At 33.8% G+C, this 27,911-nt stretch overlaps 1 protein-coding gene across 1 annotated transcript; it reads left to right on the forward strand.

The window, feature by feature from the left end:
- Positions 1-27,505, forward strand: PMP34 (Peroxisomal Membrane Protein 34). The gene is made up of 9 exons (XM_081751298.1): positions 1-207; positions 8,621-8,742; positions 9,682-9,742; positions 16,132-16,198; positions 18,616-18,767; positions 20,669-20,791; positions 21,280-21,527; positions 23,273-23,340; positions 25,561-27,505. Exons 2-9 carry the CDS (start codon positions 8,671-8,673, stop codon positions 25,715-25,717), a joined length of 948 nt encoding a protein of 315 aa, XP_081607424.1. The 5' UTR covers positions 1-207; positions 8,621-8,670; the 3' UTR covers positions 25,718-27,505.
- The last annotated feature ends 406 nt before the right edge of the window (positions 27,506-27,911 follow it).

Consider the following 27,911-nt stretch of genomic DNA (forward strand, 5'->3'; position numbering starts at 1 on the left):
AAGAATATAAGTTGAATTATCTGTCGTCCAACCTTGCTGTCGTCTGCTAGTGTAAATAAACTGGCTAGTCATTCCAATAATCCATGGTCATAGTAATTATAATTTCTTCATAGTCATTACTGAACTTAAGATTGAGAAAGATAAGTGATGATTACGAAACTGGTCAGTGGGAAAACGTATACTAAAAGCTTTTATAGTTATATGTAGGTAAGCATATTCTCTATAGAAAGTGGTTTTTGATCGAAATAATTTGTAGTTAAAGAAAACTTGTAATAATAAGTAATTTTGTAGCAGAGTGAGAACTTCCGTTAAAATTTTATGGATATCTTAAAAGGGTAAAGTGCATTTTTATAATACGGGTTCATATATAAATTGATTGCATGTTTTATTCTTTTTTCACTATTACCTACTGTTTGTGCCCTTAAACAGATTTTTTTCTTTTTTAATTTGAAATTTTGGGTAAATGTTTAGCAGGAGGGGTCCAGAAGTGTGGAAAAAAAATACAAAATTTATGGGAGAAATGGAAGATGCAAGTACTTACACGTAACATAATCTAACCAAATCTAACCTAGACATTACTGCTGTATCGCCGGACCAATTTGAAAATCGAAAAAAGAAAAGTACCAAAAATGTACTTGGTTCGATTACATTAAGTTACATTAGATTACGTTATTAGGCGTACAATTTTACTATGCGGTCCATAGTATAAGTAGTAGTAGTAGTAGTAGGAACGGGTTAGAAGCCCCGCTGGGGTTGGTTGAGTTCTGTTCTCAATATGAAATGGCAAATTAAAACGCCCAATTTTTTCTGTACATTTTACAATCTATAGATCCATATAGTGAAACAAGTGTACCTCTCCGCGAAATAGTCCATCCGCCTTCATATACAGTGCTGCTTACATCATCAAAAACAACCACTTTCTAATCTTTTACTATTCCCCTTACCTGACTTTCACTCTTCTTCCTCACAAACTTAAATAAATTCTCCAATTGACCCGGTAAATTTCCTAAAATTGGTTCTGCGATATAGCAGTTAACCCCTAACCTAACTAAACTACACGAATTTAAACTAATCTGAACTAGCCTAATATCATTTTTTCGAAAAATATGCTGGACTCCTACACTAATGTAATTGAACAAACTAATCTAATGTGAAGATAACCACCGATTAAAAAAAAAAAAGAAGAAGAAAAACAGCTGGCCCCCTTCTAAACATTGTCCAAGACTTGTTTTCCTAGGTGCAGATTCACAAAGATAACAAAAACTTGTGCTGCGTTGCCACTAAAGAGCACAAATGCTATATGAGTCCGGGAGCGCAGAGAGCAGGCCGCGCAGGAAAGTGTCCGTAGGGGGCAGGCGCGTTAGTGACTGGAGGATATCACATAAACTAGGATAATTGGAAGACCTGTATATCTTACAGGAACTAGAATAACTGGAAAACACTGCATATCTTAAAGGAATTACCTTATGTGTTTGATTTTGTATATGTACATTGTTATAGACCTTAGAAGTAAAATCCCGAAATGTTCTCATTGTTTACATATTGGTGTTCTAAAGTAACATTACGCACTTCTTCTCTGGGCACTTATATGGTTGCGTATCATGAGTTAGCACACTGCCTTCAGATGCTTAACTGGCCCTTACTTCACTTTGTATACTGTGGTTAATGGGTACGTATGTGGTTATCCGTGCTTGACAGGTTATATTTTCATTAATGTATTTCTACGTATCTTACAAGTGAGATCACGACATATTTCGATTATTTACACACTGATCTATTAAAATATTATCACAGAATTTCTTCTGTAAATTTTACAAATATATGGATCCTTATTGTAGATATAAATCGTTACCAAATGTAATTCTTCAGATGATTATGCTATACTTAAGATTTATATTCGAAGATTAAACAAAAAAACTACCCATAGTATATCGTGAAATTATAATAGGTACTAATTAACGACTGCAAATAAGCCTGACCTTGAGCATTGACTGTCTGCACCACACGCTACTCTCCGGTAGTGTGGTCTTGTGATCTGGCTATGTAGTGGGCAGCAAGATGTAGTAGGGAAGAGCCTACATTTGAAGAATTTATGGGGCCTCGGTGAGTCTGTAATAAAGCTCTTACCTTTTTGCGAGAGGTTCCTGGTTCGCTCTCAAGCCTTGCGTGTTTGTGATGAACAACATCGTTTTTGTAGGTGTTCCTGTTTCCTTCCAAAATCTCATTCTAACAATTTTATCATATTTACTATAACTAATCATCCCTCTTCTTCGGGGCCGCGGCGGCTCAGTGGTAGAGTGTTCACCTCTTGTGCATGGGGCCCCTAGTTCGATCCCAGCTCGCGCCAAGTGAACTTTGTGATGGGCAAACACCGTTTTCACGGGATTGTCCCATTTCCTCCCACTTTATTCATTCCACAATTTCATTCATTTCTCATCATCACCGTTTCCTTTAGCCTAGCTGGCATAAGTGTGGGACGTAAAACTTAAAGATTTCATTTCATTTTTTCACCGGTCTTTTTAAGGCTATAGAGCATACGGTATACGTGAAACGTTAAACTGAAAGGTTTGATCTTACATTATGGTCTCTGTACCCGCCAAATGCACTAAATTTAAGCCCTGATCTTGCATAAGGAGATAAAACACAAAACCTACTCTCTTCGACCAGAACATTTCCCAGTTCGTTACGATTGACTGTCCTCTTCTGCAAGCATATATGGTAAACATGAAACGTCGTTAATACAAGTTTTTAAGGCATTCAGGGACAAGTTAAAAAAATATACTGCGCCAACCTATAGTGTATGTGCACTATGAGAATCAATAGAAGGTACTAATAGAATATGAGCTTTAAAGGTATTAAGATGTATTTTTTTGCAAAAGTACAATAAATTTTTAATGGCTATAATAAATACTATACTGTATTCAATTAACACTATCTTATATTTACACTATAGTTTAACTTGAGTGTTTTCATGGATAGATATCTTTGATTGTGTATGTAAATTTTAAGTATGATACACTGTCTTCCTTTTTTAAATATTTAAATTTTCAGCTTTAATTAAATATATCTTAGCATGAAAGTGAAATTTTACGTTTGATACCTAATACCTGTAAAGAAAGATGAGAATTGGAGAAATCAGTTTAGATTTACGGCTTTCTTTAGGATACACAAAGAAATTCTAACCAGCTAAGTACTGAAATCTGTTATCGGTTACCAGACCTAAATACCGATATTATTTCTATTAACAAGCTATCTGATGGGTAAGTTGCATTTTTATTGATCATTCGTGATGAGTTTCGGGTTAAGTTACTGATTAGTAGGGGAGAAAATTGTATAAATTAAAATTCTACCATAAATCAAATATGGAAGTACATCGGCGAGTACTCTATTTTACATGTGAATTTCTCATATTCTAGTGCTCTTAAACATTACCCGTATGCAAAATGTTTCCTATTAGCAACAGAACTGTACACGCAATATCCGTTGCGTACAGATAAAGGTAAGAGAGACAGTTAAATTAGAAAGAATTAAAATGTGGTACTTGTCTGGGAATTAACCTTGGATCTGTCGCACCACTACGCTATCCGATTCACTCTAGATCAGGCACATATCTTCATTCTTGAGGGAGGCGCTGTATATTGTAGATCACGTAGGTTGTCACAAGTGGCATCTGTTATGCTTGAAAAGAATTGAATATAAACACAGATATTATGTAGTGTATTTGGCCCATACTTACGAATGTCAGAGTAGATTATTACGTATAAGTTGTAGGTACGTTAAGGCGGAACCAAAAAGAAAATAGACTTAACGATATGGGACTCGGTTCTGAAACTGATCTTCTTAGCTTCCCGTGAAGTGTTAAGGAAGAATCAGTATTAGATTTTTGCTGTCACACAAGGAACGTTTGAACGGTAAGAGATGAAAAAGAGAGAAAATGGATTTGAAGTCGATCTGGTGTAAATTCCCAAGGTACAACTTTCGATCCTGTTGGAAAAACTAAAAGTGACGTAGCAGCTAATTTGAGTTGGAGTTGATTTGAGTTTAACGTCCCTTTCAGCAGCGAGGCTATATGAGACGGGGCCTACTGATTAACGTGGAATCCGAACCACATGAGCTCCCGCCAGGACTCGAATTAGCAACTGATATTGTCACCAAACTGTTCTAGAGCTATTTCCGTGAAGGAACCTATCAAGTGCTCCGTACCTTTCAAGTAATTTTATGTCTTTGATGAGGAACTGTACGGTCAAAATAAGCCGGAATTGTAATTTCGAAAAACAGTTGGGTTAATTAAGATCTGTATATTAGAAGCTACTTGTTTGTTCTATAATAGTTAAACTTGATTTCATTGTGTATCTACTCATGCTGATTTTATAGTTTTATCTAGACCAACTTCCCAGTATCTTTATTACTTAGTATTAATAAGGTAATTGATATAAATAAAATATATATTAATATTATGCTTTGTTTTCAATTTTAGAAGCCTTCCATTTCAACTCAGGCAGAAAAAAAATAATAAAATTGTCCATCACCATCTCAAATATTGTTGAAACTTTTTTATATAGAAATTAGACGCGTTTTAAGCGATCCCTATTTTTTTGATTTGTCAAAAAAAATTTCCGCCAAGTAATGGACCATCAAAGACAGAAAATGATCAACTTCGGAGTCTCACTATTCAGCAATGGAACTACGTAGAGTTATAATTCTTTTTATGGTATGTACATAGGGATATAAATAAACGATATTTTATTATAGTTTGGTTTGGGCATGTGTATCTTTTTGTACATAAATTAACAAATGAACGTCAGTTTATCTGAAAATTTTTGAGCAGGTTCGAATTTTAAAATTCTGTTTGCGCGGTTGGTAAGACCTAGTTACCCGCTTTCTGAAACAAATTTTGTATTGCTTCTGTGTGGAACCATTTTGTCTTAAAAAAATTGAGAAATTGTCAAATTTTCAAAAATCGCCATTTTCTCGAAAACACCATTTTTTAAACTTCTGAAATTTTGTCAGATGGTTCAACTTTACATGAATAATAAACACACCAAATACCATTCTCGACCAATGCTTCATGAATTAACTACAGCTTTTTGAATTTAGTGAAGTTTCGTTAATTTTGATGTCGCAGTTGACAACACTGGGAACAATAACAGTGCAACAATTTGATGATGTTTGTGATTCACATTCATGAAATAAAGAACAAACGGTTTTCTTGACGGCTTTTTATCCTTTTGATCAAAAAGGCTCTCTGAAATAGTAAAATGAGCCTCCCCCACTCCTCCGAAGTAATTAGATAGAAATTACGATTACGAAACATGCAAATTTTTAAGTTTGCTTATTTAAATTGGTCTTCGATTACAAAGTTAAACTTGAAGTCCGTTTCACTGATTTTTTTTTTTCACACTGAAGAAATAATTTGTTCGTTTAGTGTCTTTGCTAATAGCATGTGACCATGCAGATACTCCGATAGGTATTGGTGCACTCATAACTCACAGACACATTGTCATATAGCATGTAACCAAAGTTCCTTTTTGCAGACTCCTTAAATCTACACTTTGAATTGCAGCTAAGTTTTAGGGGAAGCATGCAGTTAGTTCATGGTGATCCATTACTGCCATAAAATCTTCGCCATTTTCCGAAAGCCAAAGGTTGCTTCGTTGAATACCAGTTACCGGTCGCACACTTTCCCATTCTTTCTTTTTTATTTTCTATTTGTTTTTGAAAAAAAAAAAACAGAGTAATACCTGGAGTTTGTACTTGCACTGTATTCACGAATTCTTCTGCAGTCTTAATACTGTGTGTCTGTTTTTGCCTAAGGTTTTGTCGCGTTGACACATTCTTTACATTCCCCCCAATACCGTTGTAGCGATCCTTGCCGTTGCCAATTTCACTGAAAATCCAATGCTTTAACGGTCTCGGACATCTGAAAGCAACCTTTAAAGTGGGATGCAGCACCATCAGAAATCACTGACACGGTTTGGGAAACTGTAGACATGTGTCATTTTAATTCGATTATTATTAGAATCTTGTTTACGGCTCTGAGTACATGAGTCAAATCGTGTATTTTGTCATTGCTTATTACAGCAAAACTATCCGTTATTTCATACCACTGCCGTAAAGATGGAGATAGCAATTTTTTCAGTGATAACTCTGAATTTCGTTTTGCACAATAACAATCTAGTTTTCAGTTTATCCACGTACAGTAAAATATAATTCGTATCTTAAAAGTTTACAGGATGCTTTTCGGTAGCAATTAATTCCTTTTGGATTTTCTTGATGTAGTCATGAATTCAATTCTTACAGTTAAACCAGCATTTAATAAGATCATTGTTTTCCCGTATGTCATACGTAACACCTTCATTTTCATCACGATCAGTAATTAAAGAATCCACACTTACTCCTTCCACTCCAGGACATTCACCACATTCTTGTAGAAGACAGCTGTCATTTTCTACGGAGCATACTACTAATGAAAATAAGTCACTCATGACAGCTTCAATACAGGCTGCACCTTTGATTTGTTGCAACGCAGTAGCAGCTAACTTAAAATTTGCACAATACACACATCTCCCTCACAGGTTGCGGACTGACCCACTTTGGTAGAATACTATAAAATTTCGAGTGACCTATTTTTATGCTGGAATTGTTCTGTTTAAACAGTCCGTAAATTTCTTTGATGGAACGCGTAAAAAAAAAAAAAAAAAAAAAAAAAAAGACGTTTTGATTTTTTAACTTCTTGTCCATTTTCGATCACTGTAATGACAACGCAGTTATTGGGACTTTGTGTAGAGCATTCCAAATTATCACTAAGGTAATAATTCAGGGCTGTTTGAAGATCAGTAGAATTTATTGGGTGGCAGTTGTACGGATATGCGCATACGTATACACCTATCTCACGTGCGATTGTTCGGGCTTTGTCGATCATGTATTTTGTGATTGACGTTAAGAGTTGCAATATTTTTGATTTTGTTGTTGAGTTGCATATAAGCGTGACAAGACGAACTTGCTCATTTATGACAACTTCGATTGAAGAGCAGAGTTTAAATCACGCACGATGAAGCACAAGTTTCACATTCCTTTTTTTCGTAACTTGAAGTTTCTTGCACTGGAATATTTACGTTGTATATACTGGAAATTTTTGCCGTGGTGTGCTTCGAAAATTGCAGTTGCGATTTGCCATGGTCTGCTTGGACGTGGTGGTGGCCCTCGTAGCATGGTGGTTGACCAATCACCATGCAGTGACGTATCGAGTCTATCCGTTGCCTGCAATAAGAAATGGAGACTCTCTGCTTTAAAAAAAGAAGGGAGGTGGGCACATTTCAGAAATTAAGACCGCCTCTTGAATAAAAGGATAAAAACCAAACGGTACTTAGAGAAACGTTTCTTATATTTATTTAATGAATGTGAACCGCAAACATTATCAAATTGTAGCTCTTTTATTGTTTCCTGTGTTGCCAACTGCGACATCAAAATCAACGAAACTTCGCTAACTTCAAAAGCCTGTAGTTCATTGGTCAAGAATGATATTTGGTGTGTTTACTATTCATGTAAAGTTGAACCATCTGACAAAATTTCAGAATTTTAAAAAATGCTAAAAATGGCGATTTTTGAAAATTTGACAATTTGTCGATTTTTTTAACGACAAAACGGTTGCACACAGAAGCGGTACTTTAAAAAAAATTAAAAAAGAAAGCGGATAAGTAGGTCTTACCGACCGTGAAAACAGAATTTTAAAATTCGAACCGAAAGTGCTCCAAAAAAATCGCGAACTTCAACTTTTCAGATGAACTGACGTTCATTTATTAATTTATGTACAAAAAGATATGCATGCGCAAACCAAACTATAATAAAATATAGTTTATGTACGCACCACAAAAAGAATTATAACTCTACGTGGATTAATTGCTGAATGGTGGGGCTCCAAAGTTGACCATTTTCCACGTTTTGTACAATGCACAAGTTGTAGTCCCCGTCTTTGATGGCCCATTACTTGGTGGGAAATTTTTCTTCGACAAAACAAAAAAATACGGGTCGCTTAAAAAAACTAGTTTCTATAAAAAATGTTTCAACAATATCTAAGATGGTGATGCTATAATTTTATTTTTTTCTGCTTTAGTTGAAATGGAAGGCACCTTTACTAAATTCAAGTGACATTTATTTTGAAGTTGGTGTGAAACGTAAGCAAGTCCGCGTTGATATTTTATTCGCAGCATTTCAACTACTCGTACAATCATGTTTAACCTCGTGTATTGGAAGAAAAGAGTAGGTGAATGTCATGCTGAAATAAATGTACAAGAGAACCATTCTTACAAATATTAATGAATATTTAATAATATTTGTCTCGGAAGGTCACTTTATTCTGAAATGCTTCGTATCTCACATAAACTTTACTACGATAACCCATTCATTCCGCTATGAAGTGAGTCTGAAGAAAATTGTTATTGCAGTTCCAAATGTGTTCAACTTAATATCAACGAGGAATTGCTTGAAAAGTAAGTTATAATTATAAATTGTAACTTGCAATCTGTTGTTTATTTTTGTATAAATCATCAATACTGTGTTTTTAGTCGGTAAAATTTACTTTGTCATATCTTATATATACAACTTTATTTTTCCCCTACAGTGCAGATATTCGTATATGACGTAGACGGATTGATCTTCGTTGTCGTTACCATGGTGAAAAATAAAATTGCACGTAACTTGTTTTCGTACGAGACGCTTACTCATGCAATTGCTGGATCAACGGTAAGAGCAGTAATTGTATTTTGTTGTTACTTACATAAACATTTGTAGGCAGAAAAGTTTATACTCTTTAAGTATTTACCTGTTTCTTTTGAAACAGAGGAAGGGAATATGTTCTCAAAATAAAATAAAAAATGTTTGGAATGTTTCCTATGATACAAATTTTTGTGAGGGTTATTCATGACGCTACATTAAAATTTCCAAGAAGTAAGAAAAACTGTCTTAGTTGTTGGTTAACTTTCTTCATACTCTCTTAAAAGCTTAAAAACAAAATTCTTACAGATGTTATTCTTAGTTATTTTTTCTCTCTATCTTTGAAAATTGTAAAAGAGGATGAGGATAAATAGTTGGTTTCTAAAGTTGAAAATGTGCTTGGTTAATATAATGGCAAGATTGAAAAATGAGTTTATAGGTGTTCATGTACAGAAGATGCTCCATTTTATGCATGAAGAAAATTGATTTATATAAGCAAGTTTATTTTTTATTATTTGTTTGTTACTGTTATTTGTACTAAAGGGGAATTTAGTGTTCTGTTTACTGATTTCTGTTACATTGTTAAATTTTGTTATGTACATGTTGAAATTTGGTAGTACTTGAATCACTGATTAACAAGCAACATTATATTTATTTTTATTCAATTAGGAATATGAAAAAGGTCAAAGACCTAACATTTAATTTCAGCAAATAACAATACATTTAATTTCTCATTTAGACCAAGGTACTGTATCTCTTAAAACGGTGTCTCTAGTCTGTAGCCATACTGTAATTGATATGACCGTTGAAATGTAATTTTATTGCCTTCCATAAATGATAAGAATTTTCGTTTGTCTACTCACTTATTACTCATTTTTCCATATCTCATAAATATTAGAAGTATTAGGCAGGTTCATATGTTAATTAGCAGCGAATATTAGCGTTAACATGTTTAATTTTTCTTTTCAGGGTAGTGTGGTTGCCCTAGGATCTTTTTACCCACTAGAGACAGTAAAAGCAAGATTGCAATGTAAGAATAAAACTGACTCTCTAATACATTTGTCCATTAATAATATAAGAAATGTCTATTAAGTAAGCATAAAGTAATTCTATTTATAGGTTTTCATTGTTTCTGTGATACAAAAGCACAGTTAGAGAAAGTACAGAAGATAAATCAAACATTGCTCGTATATTTTCCCACGTCGTGTTTTGTGGTTATATTTATAAACTACTTTTCAGTGTGATAGATAAGCTACACTTTAGTGTACTGTTTTTAACCTAATGTCCCACGAGAAAACCCATGCATACGGTGTTTGTTCACCACAGAACCCATTTGGCGGGAGCTGGGATCGAACCAGGAACCCCACACACCAAAGGTAAGCGCTCTACCACAGCCACCGCGCCCCACCAGTATACTATATTGTAGCATATACGTGTATTAAACAAAATTTAACCTGTGTTAGTATATTTTAATAAAATTTAAAAAGTAAATATATTGGTAAAATTATATTCATTTGTGAAAACGCGAAAATACTTCCATTTTTTCCCTCATTTTGAAAACAATGAGGCATTTAATGTATTATATAAAAATGAAACTGATCGTATTGTGATCGAATCAGAAAAACGGCTGAACTGTTCGGAATTAATAATTGAATATAGTTATCAACTACCTCGAACTGACCTTTTTATGTTACTTTGATTAAAATGCGTACTTATAGAAGGGAGCGAGGAGGTAAAAATTTATGCGAAGCATTTAGTATTCCACGAGACCGTCACTTTAGGAAAATGAAACTCTATATACAAATACGAGGGTTAGTCAAAAAGTTAGTTGCACTGCTTAAGAAAATAAAACAGGATAGAAATTTTACAGTAACTTTATTTGTATCGTAAAGTTCCATTCACAATCTACTTTTCAACGTAATTACTTCCGTTATTTGAGCATTTGTCAAGGCGTAGTACAAGTTTGTCTATGCCTTCCGCAAAGAAATCCCGTCCAATGCCCGATAACCATTCTTTGGCTGCAGCTTCTTCCATTTTTTAAAAAAAATCCCTTCATGAGTATCAAGCATGACAAGCACGTCCCAATCCTCAATACCTTCGTACAACTTCATCAAATAAGTACACGGTACACGACAAATTAATATTGAAATATACCTATATAGGACATGATGCTGAATAAAATATATATATATATATAGATAATATAATAAGCCTATAGATATAATCTGAATGATGACTGTTACATGAATACTATAATGAAGAGAGAAACAAACCAATATAAACTCGAATGATGGAGAATTATATTGAGGCAATATCAGATGTCTACAGTTGCCAACCTGTATCCATCTTAGGGATGGTCTGACGACTAAATGAAGAAGAGCCAACCCACAAAAACTATATAAACCTACCCACTATAAGTACGACCACGAAGACACACAGAGATGTGGTTACAAAAATAAGTTATGCTAAGGAAACCCCATAGAGTGTTTATAGAAAACAAACAAAAAAAAATGATGCACATGAAATTCATGGCGAAACGTGGTCGTAGGTTTTAAGGTAAAACTTTAATGTTGTTCCAATAACAACAAAAGGAATCCTCTAATAAATGTGTACATTACTCTAGTAACTCCTAATATATCTCTAAATTCAAACTGGCTCCTTCGAATTACTAATGATAATATTTCTCTAATAAACTAAACAACTTTCGCTCATCTAAATAATCATGTCGCACATACCACAAAACACTTTCGTCGACAAAACTAGAATGTACTTTCACTTCTTGATCTTCATTATTGATGCTACACAATTGGTCTTCTTTGCTTTCTTCTTCTTCTAGGTTCATGTAATCTCCATTGGCTTCCTTTTCAGCTCTCTCTAAAATATCACTGAACTGTTCTTCATCCACATGCTTCTTTAAAACTTCTAGCCATTTTTTTCTAGTAGCTGGTGTTGGTCTCCACAACTTCATTCTAGAAACGTTTTGAAATCCAATATATTTGCCACTTTGCGAATCCACTACTTCAAATACATTTTCGCCAACTTGTTTCCACAATAAGTAAGGTCCACGGTACACTTCACACAGTTTGGCTATACGTTTGTCCACTAAGCTACTAATATTATACTGACGTAAGAAAACTAAATCACCTTCACACAAAGTTCTTCTAGCTCTCTGATGAACGTTTAACTTTTCGTTTCGTTGCTGAATGATTTTCTTTCGCCGTAAATCAGCCATGATTAATTTTCCATTCCAATCTATACCTTCTTGCTCATCAACTGTTTCGTTGTTTTTCACAATTCCAAAATGTGATAATGTGAATTCTTCTGGGTTGATGTTAAGATGTAATTCTGCGGGCGCTATTCCCAAACTGGCACTAATAGTATAATTCAACAACAAACAAGCTTGCACAATATATTCTGGCCATGAAGAATGAGAATCGCGGCACAACACACGCAAAATTCTTTCTAAATCAGCATGAAATCTTTCGATGACATTTCCTTGTGCGTGGTAAGGTGTAGTATAATGTATTTTGATGTTATACGCTTCCATAGCTTGTACGAATTCCTTGCCAATAAACTGTGGTCCATTATCTACCAAGATGTTCATGAAAATACCAAGATGAAGCATGTATGACTCAGTAAGACATTTCGTTACACTTGCACTTGTTGCACGTCGAAGTGGGTATGCTACCAAATAACGAGAATATACATCACACACTGTTAACAGTTAAGTTTCGCCATGTTTACCTCGAGGGAGAGGACCAACTAAATCTGCTGAAACCAAATAACGAATGCTTTTCGCTGGCACTGATTGCATTAAACACTTCACTGGGTGATGATCTACCTTCGTCCTCATGCAGACTTCACAATCAAGAATGTACGATTTAATGTCACTACGCATGGTTTTCCAATAAAAGATACGGGAAATGATATTAAACACTTTCATGAATCCAAAGTGACCATAATGATCATGGTAGCCAATTAAAATGGGTTGCACGTCGAAGTGGGTATGCTACCAAATAACGAGAATATACATCACACACTGTTAACAGTTAAGTTTCGCCATGTTTACCTCGAGGGAGAGGACCAACTAAATCTGCTGAAACCAAATAACGAATGCTTTTCGCTGGCACTGATTGCATTAAACACTTCACTGGGTGATGATCTACCTTCGTCCTCATGCAGACTTCACAATCAAGAATGTACGATTTAATGTCACTACGCATGGTTTTCCAATAAAAGTACGGGAAATGATATTAAACACTTTCATGAATCCAAAGTGACCATAATGATCATGGTAGCCAATTAAAATGGGTTGCACGTCGAAGTGGGTATGCTACCAAATAACGAGAATATACATCACACACTGTTAACAGGTAAGTTTCGCCATGTTTACCTCGAGGGAGAGGACCAACTAAATCTGCTGAAACCAAATAACGAATGCTTTTCGCTGGCACTGATTACATTAAACACTTCACTGGGTGATGATCTACCTTCGTCCTCATGCAGACTTCACAATCAAGAATGTACGATTTAATGTCACTACGCATGGTTTTCCAATAAAACATACGGGAAATGATATTAAACACTTTCATGAATCCAAAGTGACCATAATGATCATGGTAGCCAATTAAAATGTTTTTCACTAAACATGGTGGCACACACAATTTTAATCTGTCTGGGAAGTGAAAATCTCTCACCATCAAAATATCATTTTCCAAAGTATAATTTTTCCAATTTCGTGCACTACTACGAAAAGAACTTTTATTTGCACTGCTTTCACTTCCACTTATATTACCTTGTAGGTAATTAATAATAGGTCGGTACTCGTCACATTCCCATTGTAATTTCGCAATTGTAGGCGGATCTCAATCGAACACTTCTGATTGAAACATTCTGGAAACAAATCACTAGTGCCAATATTCATGTGTTCTCAATGGTGTAATACTTCGATCCAGAACGTTTCTTACTGATAGAAACTATAATAACCATGTAGAAATAAACCAAATCTTTCTGTTTCTTTGGGCTAAAGTTGCCTTTAAAGAGCTAAAGTATATCCAGTTTACAGCAGCAGTAGCAGTAGTAGTAGTAGTAGTAGTAGTGGTGGTGGTGGTGGTGGTGGAGGTAGTGGTAATAATAATAATAATAATAATAATAATAATAATAATATAATGATGATGGTGATCTTGCCGCGGTAGTGAATGGATGTTCTGAAGTATACTGGTATAGACTGAAATAGTGTGACGTCACATCCTTCTCGTTGCCATGGTGATCGCCATTTTATTTTCTAAACAACAAGTAGCTTAAATACCTAAAGAACCTATGTGCAAAACGAAAACAGTGATGAAATATTTCGGAACTGCAAACATTAGAGTGGAACAAATACTTACGTTTCTTTTTAAATATTTGTAATGATTGAAACTGAAAACAAAAGGGTAGAAAAAGTGATTAGAAAAGAAATATGTTAAATAATGTTACGTGCATGACAAGCATTGACACTGAAATTAGCGTGTTCACATGTCTTCTGAAATTGTCCCTCTGATGTATATTTTGAAATTTCTATATTTTCAGGTTAAATTAAACCTTAAAGTGTACTCACCCTGTTGATAATCAGATATTAACTTTAAATAATTCCGGAAAATTTTTGATTCAGTAATACGAGTGATATACTATTGCAAATTTGAAGACGATTATTGTTTAACAGTTGTTTAAAATATATACTGAACCATTCATAATTGGATGTCTAATTATTGTACTTTTTTTTTTTTTTCTAAATGGAGAATATAAGAAAAGATTTTACCTACAGTATATCCACTGATTGAATATTTCCGGATTGAATATTTCTAAAGGCTAGTCTTTTCTTTCCTTTGTAATGTATACTTAGGAATAATATTGTGCACTCCCATTATAAACAGTAGACATTAGAGGTGTAAATGCCCCAATAGAAATAACATTATTCTAAAAGACTTTTTTTCTTTTTTAAAAATCATATATTTTTACAGCTTTCTCTGTGCCGACAGTTTGTCAATCTACACGTTAGGGAGTTTATATTGCGTATAATTGCTTCTTATGGTGGATAATTGTGCTTACATTAACTATTCAATTTCTACCTTATTACTTAGGGATGTGGAGCTTTTAGAAAGAAGCTCTTTAGCTCCATTAGCTTCAGGCGTTTGTATAGAAAAAAAAACATGGCGATCACCATGGTAACGGGAAGGAAATGACGACATCAGTATTCCAGTCTATTGCTAAGTAATTTACTTTGCCTAATACAGAAGGCGTTTTCAGTTTTAGGTAATATTATTTCCTTTACAATCAGAGTTCTCATCGACATGTAAAACGTGGTGAAGTCAGGGAATTTCATTAAAAGCTGAAAAACCATGGAAAATTCATGGATTTTAAGTACGGATGATCTTTACTTCTCAGAACCCCTTTTTCGCCTGATCCTGTTATTTGGTAGGGAATATTTATGAAATAAATTAGCTTGTTTTGCAAAACTTCTCTACCCCTGCACACACTATATACATGTACAGCGGGGGACACTTCTAAATGGCACACCTTAGCCGTAAATCTCCATATGTCTGTACCATTTAGAAGTGTCCCCCGCTGTACGTAAATGCATAGATGAGAAGAACCTCCTGATCGAGAAAAATATAGTTGCTATTTTTTACATAATACATAGGAAGGAAATTTGTAAATCATGACCTATAAAACCTAAAGAAACTGAGAGAATTCGTGCTGGCCAAATAAGTGGGAACACATGTAATTTTACTTCAATTTTTCTTGTATGTTTCTTTCTCTGTACTCATGTTATCAGTAAATAGGTTGTTCATTTGCTAATCAGTAATGATTTGACGCATAAATGTTTAAAAAGTAACAACTGGGTCCAAATGCACTTTAATTGAATTAAACTGTTTCAGTGATCTGCCACCTTCGTCAGTAGTTCTGCGATACTCACATAATTTATGTATTTATTATTATTATTATTATTATTATTATTATTATTATTATTATTATTATTATTATTATTATTATTATTATTATTATTATTATTATTTCAGAATTTCAGTTAAAATCTTTCTCGTGTGTTCAGTTAAAAAGTGGTGAGGTTTAAACTCTTGTTAATGTAAATCCCTTGTACTCAGACAGCTCTATTTTTGAACGATCTACTACTGCAAATACTTTGCAGTAGAACATCTTTTATAAGGATATATGAAATGTACAACTGATTTTATAAAATTGTCCACCATTAAAAAGCATTGGTAAAATAGTGTTGTGAGTATAATCTTATATGATTACAGCGTTTTCAACTTCAATTAATCAATAGCTGCATATTGACGTGTATTTTCTTAGTGTTTTTAATTTCAAACTATAAAGTTGCTATATCTGTTACTAATTAAGTTGTTTATGTATTCATTTAAGTGGAAGAACATAGAGTGGCCAAGAGTACAACTGATGTGCTTAAGGACTTGGTACGAGAAGAAGGTTTGTAAGTATGCGCAAAATTAAAATACTAACGTTTTCCTTATATAGTAAGTTTAACAATAATGTAGCTTTTATTCTTCGTTATAGACAGTGAGAAAATGTGGAGCGTTGAAAAGCAATCTGAAATTGAGCAAACGTAACACAATAATAATTAAACGCTGTATGCTCATAAAATGCTCGAAGATAGGAGTCGTAATACTTCCTATATTTCAACCAATAAGTTCAGTATCAGGACTTCTGAGGCACCACATTTTAAAGACAAGTACCTAACTATCCGATTAAATAATACAATAGTTTGTAGAGTTGATAATTACTTTTAAATTTATCACTGCCTATAAAAAATCACGATTTAATTAAAAGGCATATTTATATCTGATAAGAAAAGTTAGATACCAGGTATAACTTACAAAAATTTGTAAAAACACTGATGCTAGATGTTCATATTTCTAGTTCAAAATAACATATAAACACTGACAACGCACACTGAATACTAAAAAGAGCAAAAAGAAGTTAACACAATAGTATTAAACCGCTTGTTCACCATGATAAATGTATAATTCCTTGAACAGAACTTTCAACTCACTATGAAGGAATTATACATTATAACTTTTTTTTTGTAAAAAAGTATTACGCTTTTTTTTTTCTATGGCCAGTGTATATAATTATTATTAATGAATTTTGTTTATCATATATCAGACCTTATCCAGACTTTCTATTTCCGGTTCAACTTCTGAATTTTTGTCATTATGTAGGAAGCTTCTACTACATTTCTATCGATCAGTTAAGACGACCTATGCAAAACTAGTTCTTCCGGAATAATGTGTTTTGGAAAGTTTTAAGTGCCGAAATTAGAACACATTACAATTGCAGGGTAAGGGGAAAAAACAAGGAATGTCCATGCAAGTGCTTTAACGGGTGCTTTGCCCTATCTGTTGATGACTTGGTACTATTAGACTGTATATGCCATGCATGCGTAGATGTAGAAATGTCCAAGGAAAGGGGCAAAATATTTGACTAACCCTATTCATTTTGTACGCGGTTTACAATATTAAAACGTCGTTTACTTCAAAATACAGTTTTGTGACATTCCTTCTTTTTTTTCCCCCTTACCCGTCAATTTTCTTATGATTGGATATACAGGGTGTCTCATAAGTCCCATGACATAGGGTAACTAAGTTATTATCAGAGTTACAACAAAATGTAAGAGAGGAAGCCGTCTTCAAATATGTTTTCAATCTAAAATGAAGGGATGTTTTTAAATCGGACGAGCCGTTTGGCTGTACACTGTTTATGCGCCCGATGTTAAATGAAAATGCAACGTTGTCATTAATAGAAGGGCTGGGGAAGGGAGGGCGGAGCGAGAGGTGGATACATTTTGTAAGAGTATAGTGAATGGGGATTGGCCATCTACACGTTAGTGTAACTGACAGTAACTTCATTCATTTATGTTATGGATCCAGGTAAATGGCAACATTTCATTTTCATTTAACTTTGGGCGCATAAAGAGTGTACAGCCCAAACGGCTCATCCGATTTAAAACACTCCTTCACTTTAGATTGAAAACATCATATTTGGAGACAATTTCCCCTCTTACATTTTGTTATAGCTCTGATAATAACAGAGTTACCCTATGTCAGGGAACTTTTGATACACCCTGTACATTTATCATTCCTATGCCCAATATGAATCAATGACAACATGAGTTTTCATCTCTCACTTTATTGTATCTGATAAATCAAATATACCGTCCTTTACCATGTCCGCTACCCATGGGATGCTTCATAGCGCTGTATAGTGTATAGATGATCAGAAAAGTCCATTCCTAGACAGATTTTTTTCTTATCCTATCACGTATACACTTTCTGACCCCTTGATATTTTACTTTTGAAAAAGAAAATAATTCGTAAACCTTCTAACATCTCATTAACTTTCGTTATTATACCTCAAATTACTCAAATATTCCTAATCAATCTCTCCTTCAATATTTCGAGTGAAGCACTGAGGACCCTGAGGAAGAATGAGCGAGTGTTTACTCGAAATATTGGAGGAAACATTACTAGGTGAATAATTTGAGATATAATAACAAAAGTTGATAAGACGTTAGAATGTTTATATTTTTTTTTTCCAAAAGAAATATCTGAAGAGAACAGGTGTATAGGTGATAGGATAAGAAAGAATCTGTCTAGAGATAAGATTTTCTTGATCATCTATACACAGCGCAGTGCTATGAAGCGTTCCATGCGTAATGAACGAGGTAAAGATCGGTATATTTGGTTTCTCAGTCCAATAATTTGTAATTATAATTGAATACTTCTTTTTAAATCTTCATCTATTTTATTATTATTATTATTGCATCCTAATATCTTTTGGTGTTTGTGTGTTTTCTTAAATAAGTAATTAAAGTAAATTGTTCTCTTCTAGCTGGACTTTATATAGAGGTATTTTACCATCACTACAAAGTACTTGTGTTTCCAATTTTATTTATTTCTATACGTTTCATGGGCTGAAAGCTCTACAAGGCGTGAGGGCCGAACAGAGTGCCACCAAAGATTTGTTGCTGGCTTCAATTGCAGGTAGGATGCTTGACGCATTTGTGTATACGTTTGTGTGTTAAAAAAAAAAAAAAAAAAAAAAAAAACTTTGTTGTTATCATTCCGAAATCTTTATTGTAATATTCTTCAGTTTAGGGCAGGATTCGCAGCAAAAACAAGATTTTTAAATAATTATTATTTTAAGTTTTGTTTCATTGTTTAAATAGATTTGCTTTATTTATTTAGATTACATATGGTTAGAAATCTTTGTTCGGTCTTAAATAAAGATACGAATCATTTGAATTCACTCTGGTTCTGCGCCATTCATATATACACATATGCAAAAAAATACTTTTGATTTCAATAAACTTCATGTTTTCTGATTTTAATAAGCAATACTTGATAACAGGGCTCATAGTGGTCTGGTCTCTTGTAAATAGTTAAAAAGTGACCAAAAGTACACGAAAAAGTGACCAAAAGCACACGAAAAAGTGACCAAAATCTCATCATTCCGCTTTTTTCCTTTGTCAATTTCTCCATCACCTCTCTCTTTGTTGTTGTTTAATCTTTTTCTTCCTTACTTCTTTTTGAGCTTCCTCCTTTCTTAGGTTTTCTAAGTATGCTTTGTAATTACGGTAAGCAGATGTAAGAAGCTTCTGAGTAAGTAGAACCAGTTCTGGCCTATTTCCGAATTTCTTCATCCCAGACATTATATTTAACTTAGCGTTGAGAGTTCTCAAAGCCATGAAATATTCAAATTCGTCACCTACTCTTAAGAAGAACATACAAGAAGCATAATACAAAATGAACATGATGAACCACACACATACACAACATTGAACGGAGCGACAAGAGAAAACTAAAAGACTATTATGATAGAAGAAAGAATAGATACAGAAGGGTTCTCAACTCCACCTTGAGAGCTTAAGCATCCATCAACCATCCTGCCACTGTGCTTTAGAAAGAATAAAAGCTGAAGTGAGAATAAAGCTGACTCTTTCGCATGTGGCAGCAAGTACTGAAGCTTTCAGAAGAGTAACGAGTTTCAGCCTTTTCCATTTATTTGTATATTTTTCTTAGAAAACTGCCAATGCAAAACATAAATCACACCAAAAATTTACTTTACCTCCCCCCCCCCAAAAAAAAAGTAACTGTTGGTGACAAATTTGTAAAAAAAAAAAAAAAAAAAAAAGTGACTCGCTATGAGCCCTGTGATAAGATTATTATATACAGGCTCCGTATGTTTAGGAAAAAAAAAAAAATATAATTTTATTTTCGCAGAATAGCGTGGCAGCATATGCGCTGAAACATGTAAGACTGAATTTCAGAATCTCTGAAAGAAGGAAATCAAAAATGAAATTTTCGTTTAGGAGAACAACTTAGATTTCACTTGTATACTAGCTAATCTGATTGCGCTTCTTTCATGCTTAGTAGATTAAAACAGAAATTTTTTGCAAAATAATACCCAGGCATAGTATCATATACGTAATTAGAACTAGCATGAAAAGTAGTAGTAGTAGTAGTAATAAGTGTGGTTGTGGTCGCTAAGTAGGATCGATTCTGAATTGCCCGCCCCTTGGATCGATATTGGATTTTTACCCGTATGAAACGCGTTGACCCGATAGATCTGGTAGACAGGATAGAACCTGTAAAGCTCGGGAGTGCTTCAGAAAAACAGAAACACAAACACAAACTAATAATGGGAGATAATTGTGTTCCTAATAATTGTAACTGTTATTGATGACGATGTAGAAGAGCAAGAATATCTTTTTAACGTAATGAAAATATTAGTTTATATATAGAGAGTAAGATCAATGTATTTATACATAAACAAATTATTTAGAAAAAAAAAACGAAGTAATGATTTATGAAACTGCTCTGAAAATTTTTGTGCGAATTATATCAACATAATAATATATATAAATTCATCCATTTGTTTATAGGTGTAGTAAATGTCTTTACTACAACACCATTATGGGTTGTGAATACACGCATGAAACTGCAGGGAGTTTCGTCTCATCGGACTGACTCGTCTTCTTCCCAAGTCCGGTATAAAGGACTTGCAGGTAAGGTTACTTCAATTATTACTATTGCTAATGGTAAATGTATTTTGGAAAGTCGGTCATATGTATATTTAAACTACAAAAAATGTGCATTTTAAGAAGACAAAATCTTTTACAATTGAAACATTGTCGTATAGGACAAGAAGTCAAACTTAGCATTTATCAACGCTTCCAGACATAAAAATTTAGATATTTCATTTTGCAAAATATTATCGGTCAGAAAAATGTTCCACTTTTGAACAATACTAAAATAAAATTTAGCTTCATTTTTTTTTCTTTTTTTCTTATTGTAAGATTGCTTCCCCAACGTAGAGTATAGTTTTGTAATAACAAATTTATGAAAATACGTTACTTCAAGGATATTTTAGTAAATATGTAACCTTGTTTTACATTCCATAATGTTCCTCTACGTATTTATTATGAAATGAGTTTAAATTTCCATTTTTTTTTTTATTTTTTTTATTTTTATTTTTTTTTTTTTTTTTTTTCAGATGGCATATGTAAAATAATCAAACAAGAAGGCGTCCAACGACTTTGGAGTGGCGTTATTCCATCTCTAATATTGGTGTCAAATCCTGCCATCCAATTCATGACATATGAGGCTATTAAAAGAAGACTTACGGAGACTTATGGCGCAGAAGCGTTAGGTAGCCTCGCTTACTTTTTGGTAGGAGCAGTCTCAAAAGCAGTAGCAACTGTGCTGACTTACCCGCTACAGTTGCTACAAACGAAGTTACGGGTATGTTCCATGCACTTTATATTCTAAAAATACACTTAGTACGAAAAAAGGAAAAAATGATATTGTTTGTGAAAGAGTAGCATTTTAAGAAGTAATAAAGAGATATTGTACAAAATAATAAATATTTCTGAAAGAAAAATTAACAACTTCGTAAACATGTAGATGTCGGCGAGCAGCGCAATACATCATGTGGTGTAAATATAACAGATTTTTATAGAATGCTTGAGTGATGCCGGATTCAGTTCCTTATTACGACGTAACTGGACATTATATTGTGCTTTTCTTGCCATGAAACACGTTATATTTTAAAATATATGAGAGTATATCGCTTCAGATTTTATTTATAGTTAGTTATGTCAGCCGACCCCCCCCCCCCTTTCTTCAATATTCCCAGAATAAATGTATAAAATAACGATACATATGAAAAAATACTATCCTACAAGATTTTGTGAATCCGTGATTTTTGTTACGTTCTTTTCCAAGTTGGGCAGATTCACATATGATGAGAATTGGAGGGGACGAAGTAAGATTCGTAAGGTTGAAAAAAAAAAAAAAAAGTGTCAAAATCAATGCTGCTTGTTCTATCCCCAGTTTACATGTGTATGGAACTGAACCAGGATCAAGCTTAAAGTCTCAGCCAAAAATCCATGGCTTTCTACCCAGGCATGGCAGTTCCAACTGGTATCCATGCTATCCCGTTCGAGGATATTCCTGTTAAGAATCCAGGTACTAGTTCCATGGATTACTGTGCTTTTGAACTTTTGATCTGACTTACATCACGTCGGGTTCGCGTGGTAATTGGCCTCTGAAAAGTCTGGAAGCAGAAATGAGACAGTATATCCCTGTTTCATCTGCAATGGAAACTGCTATGTCGTGCAGTGGCCCATAACGGTTGGCCATCACATCGATGGGGCGGGGTGAAATATCTTACGTCAGCAACAACTTACGTTTGTTCGGATGGAAATGGATCAGTATCTGTAGCAGGGAATTTTTCGTCAAATAATCCGAAAGGAGTTAGAAGTTTCTCTACTATGAAAAAGAATTCATGTTATGGAACTGTCAAGTCGTAATCATCATCATAAAATTTTTAATTCCAGCATCATGCTGGATCTGGATGTGTAAGGGCCTCTTCAACAACTTTCATTTCAATGTTCTTCGCTTTAAATTTTTTCCCACTTTGCCTGAAGAAATGCATCTACCTCCTCGTGGTGATGGATGCACAGCCCTGTACAGGAAATGCTAACAGGGCGAGTATTTCCTTTAGCCTGGGCAAACACGCGTGTAGGAAATCTAAGTAGCTTCTAAACCCATACCAAGTTTTAGATACAGAAATGTTATTAGTACCAAGAGCTTCAGTTACGTGAGTTTTATGTAAGGTAATGATTGACTGCTATTGTTATTATTCTCTAACGAGCAGATTTTAGCCTCAGGATTATAAATTTGATCACAACCCACGCATATTGATTTGATGAATCAACATTGTGTGTAGTGGATAAATTATCTTAGGGTATTCATGTTTTCATTTACTTCATTACTTTTATTCAATCTAATTACTACGCAACTGTATATATATATATATATATATATATATATATATATATATATATATTGAAATGTGCACAGAAGTATTAAAAAGCTTTGTCGATTCAAGTTAAAAGTATGTGTTGCTAATATGTGATGTAGTATTAATGATACTTAGTCCTAATAAAAGTTCTATGTTGTAATAACACATCTTTCTCTTATAGCATGGTCATAACTATGAAGGATTGGCACAGAATGCTGGAATGATACAGTTAGCAATATATATTATTAGGTACGTAAACAATCTCAGATAAGGTATTATAAGGTTCTATCGGGGAGGAGAAATTACATTAAAGTCAAAATCTATCGCTTGTACCAAAAAGGAATTTTGGATACAGATGAAATCCATCATTTAAAATTCAAATGATTCTTTAGGTTTGCCGATAACTTTTGAGAGTTTAATATTTGCTTCTTTGAACCGTATTGACTGTTTAATCTACTAGTAATGTAATTACTCATATTTCTACGTGCGTAAGTTTCTATCGTATAGTAGTTTAATAGCCACTTAATAAACCATGCAGCACCTTTTTTTATTATTTAACCTCGATATTGTTCTTCAATATTAATTATATTTCATTCTTAGACTATTGCGTACCGAAACCATTAAAGTCATACCTGTATACACTATAAGCTTGCATATATCCACCGATCTGTCTGATCCATGTGATTCTTCTCCTATCTTTGCAAGTGCTTCCTAAGTATCTCTGCATGCTTCGTTGTGTAATCTGCAGTCGGTGTGGTCCTGACGAAGTTTTTGAACATCACCTTAGTTTTTTTTTTCAGTTTCAACCCGACTTCCTTGTTCTTCAAATCAAGTTCCTATTGTATCTTGCAGATCTGTTTTGTTATTGTTCGCAAAGAGAACGATGGCATTAGCGAAACCAAGATGGGTCAGATGTTCCAAATTTACATTTATTTTTCCAGTTAAAAGATCGAAATACACAGTAAAGTTACGTTTGTAAAAATCTTGGAAGAAATAGTATCACCATGTCGTACCCCCTTCTCTATTCTTATGGTCATTGTACAACCAAACTATAACTTTATCATCTATAACTTTTAAACAAGCGACTTCGACAACATTTTATTTAAGAGCGTTAATAACGCCAGTCTTCACCGAATCGAAGGGTTTTCCATAGTCAGTGAAAAAGTACATGAGAGTAATTCATACTCGTTTGATATTTTCTCTTTTCCAGTTTGCTTTATCCCTCTTCCTGGAAAGACTTGTGTTTAGGTATATTCTTTAACAAGGTTTACTCTCATATTCTCATTCCACCACTTCGTCCCTAATCAATCACAAAAGCCAAATATATGCATTCAGGAGTTCCAAGAGGTAGATTCAGAGCTCGGGAAGCTCATTATAAATTTTAAACGTCAATAGATAGCGAGAATATTTTGGTTCAGAAAGAGGGTGAAGGAATTTTAAGTTTTGAATTCTGCTCCTGCAAGTGTCGTTTCTTATTTCCATATATCACTAAACCTGTCTACAATAATTTTTCAAGTAAGAGGAATGCATCTAGATAAAGTATAGACCATCATACAAGCAACAACACCTTAAATTTATATATAATGCAAACTTATTATTAAATACACATCATAATTCTATTTGTGGAAAATTTATTATGCTTCAGGAGATTTTATTAGTAATTATTTGAAGAGCATGGGCGTTTTCAATTGTTCTCAATGTTTCTCTGTTCGTGTCTCCCCGATAGAACCATAAATTTCACACAGGGAATCGAACATGTCGATACTAGAAATATTTAATATCAAAACGTCCAGTATCATACAGACAGACGGAGGAACGTGTATGTTAAAGTAATAATTTCAGGTAATACAATTAGCAATGAACTTAAGATATTGATCTTGAATGCTTATAGAATGAAAGGTGTAAATAAACTGTGGAAGTGATATCGGGCAAATATAAAAAATAAGTATTGTGGAGGCAATTTTAGAGTTTGAAGTTCCGACAGCAAGACTGTAAAGGGAGCATTAATCTTGCAGTTGTTGTTTCTTTATTCCTCAAGAAAATGCCTGGAAATTAATGTTTAATGTAAAATGGCCTCTTGTATGACTATATTTATACGTAATTAATAAATAATTGTATAATTGAGCTGTTTTGCACAGGAGCTTCTTAAGTTCGCATTAACGGATATACAGGTAAATGGTGCCCATAATTTTGTCGTCTTGAATTTTTTTAATAAGGTGAACACAGGAAACATGATAGTGCTGTGCAAAAATAATAAGTCACTTCATATATATCAATACGCGTATTAATATAACAGAAGTTTTCCCAATATAAATATTCACAAAGGAGCTCATAAACAGTCTAGTATGTGAGAATATTTTACATAAAAGAGTGTGCATCTATCTATTAGAAGTTTGATCAAAGTAATGTGTAAATCTGTTTAATTGAAGTTTCAAAGGGGAAAAAATAATTTTTGTTTCTTTCTTTCAGGAGAAGTGGAGTGAAAGGCCTGTACAAAGGCATGGAAGCCAAAATCCTCCAAACTGTACTCACAGCGGCACTAATGTTTATGGCATACGAAAAAATAGCTGCATTTGTTTTTAAAATAATGTTGTCTCAAAAAATACGCGCAAGCAAGATAAAGTAGTTTTTTTTTTCTGCGGTAAAAATGTAAGAAGAAAGCCTGTCAACTGTGATACATTCTTACCTTTCTAGGGGGTGTAGTTTGCTTCATAATATGTCTGTATTTTACTCTTTGTTGTTCACAGTTGCCAGTTGTATGGACTAAAGCTAGAGTAGGTTACTGGCATTACCAGTGGTATTGTTTCCATTCTTAAATTTTAGGTTTCTTTTTTATAGCAGTATTTCAGGATATATATATATACACACACACAGACACACACAATGGACAATATAAGGGTGGAACCATTTATCTTGAAACGCACTTGCACCTTTTAAACCAATAAAATGAAACCACTGGAGTTTGCAAGATGCAAATATCAGTAGAGGGATATTGTCTGACACACTCCGCAATACTAACACTGTTGCCAACCCAACATAAATTGAGCATCTTCGTAGCTATTTGGTTAGCGTACGCGTCTTCAGCGTTGGAGACCCGGGTTCGATTCCTATCGGAAGCTCATTTGATTCAGATTCCACGTTAAGTTATAGATCGACGTCTCATATGGCCTCGCTGCTGAAAGTGACTCTAGATTCCAATTCAACCTACCAATCAACATAAAGTTGTACTTTTTCAGCTAGCACTACGTCAGATTACACATGAAACGAAAGCTTACAATACTGCACGTGTTCATTAGTGTCACAAACTAACGACGCTACGGTATCACAGACATCCAAATTTCGGAGGCTTCTACAATAGTAGTAGCGCAGGTGAAGTGGACATGCCAGTGCACATCCAAAGTACCTTACAGTTGAATACCTCATGATATAACGAATTTTTAACAAATAAGAACAAAGTTACAAGGGATTGAAAAATTGTTTATTTCGAAACACCCTTGGGTAATAAGTATCACAGCCAATCACATGGATGGTTTTCAATAAGTGTAGAGATTATAATGTTTATTGCAATTTGATATCTTAAATTGTTCCTCAGATATTATGAACATTGTAAAAGTTTTCAGCATTGCTTAAACATTATGTAATTGAATTAACTTCTGATTACAACTACAAAAAAAAACTACTCCCGTAATGTTATAAAGTAAAGAAAAGCAATTACTATTTCTAAGATTTCTCATAAATATACTATTTTAAGCAATCTAGCAATATGCGCATATTTTTCTTATCTCAGATACGATTTTGGATATCAAATTGCTATAAACGGCGGTATAATAATCATGGCTATTGAAAACCATCTGTGTGATTGAATGTGATACTTAATTTAAGCATTTATTCGAAATATTAATAAAGCCTTCTGAAAGAAATCGTTTTCAAACCTGATTTTTTCCTATGTATTCGAAACACATCAATATCATGACAATAGTATTCGATACACAGATACTTCCGATGTGCATTGTTCTGTCCATCTCCCTTGCGTTATTTATATTACAGAAGCCTTGAAAATTTGGATGTTTGTGATACTGTAGCGTACTGTAGTGCTCTTAATTGAAACACTGAGTAGAATAATTAATGTGATATTATAAGCTTTCGTTTAATATGTAGATTTGAAATATGTAATAATCTGACATAGTGCTAGTTGGAAAAATACAACTTTATGTTCAGGTTACAAGAGCGTTTCAAGATAAATGGCCCGTCCTATATAAACATTGAGATTTATTTTTTAGATTACCTTTTGTTGTTTTTGTTAGACTTTGTAAGGATAGGACTGAAAGTTAATACTTCGTAAACCTTTTGTTGTTACCAATTTTTGTTATTGTTAATTAAATTCTAAATAAAGTAATGTCTTTTGGGAAAAAAATGTGTATTGCTGAATTTTCCTGTATCTAAATATAGGGTATTTCAAAAGTTCCCATACTTTTTTTTTTTTTTTTTTTCCACAAGGAGTCCCAGCAAATTTTACATTTCAAGAAAGGAAAAATGGAAGAATATTGTATTACTATTAGGTATTTAGAAAAAAGTGTTGGATTCGCATGAGGTAGCACTGCATGCTCTTCCTCCAACTGTAATTTCGAGATGACAAAAAGAAGCTGTTTGAGAATCTTTCCTGTGGACATTACAATTAAACGAGGACATGAGTGAAAGCAAGTCGACATGGAAATCCCAAACCATACATGTATTGTGAATTTAAACTAGTAACAAGCGATCGTGAAACGAAAAAAAAATAAATGCCAGGTATTTGGTAGAGATGTAGTTAAGTGCAAACA

This window comes from Thermobia domestica, chromosome 3 (assembly GCF_964235325.1).
Source record: "Thermobia domestica chromosome 3, izTheDome1.hap1.1, whole genome shotgun sequence".
Taxonomy (NCBI): Eukaryota; Metazoa; Arthropoda; class Insecta; order Zygentoma; family Lepismatidae; genus Thermobia; species Thermobia domestica.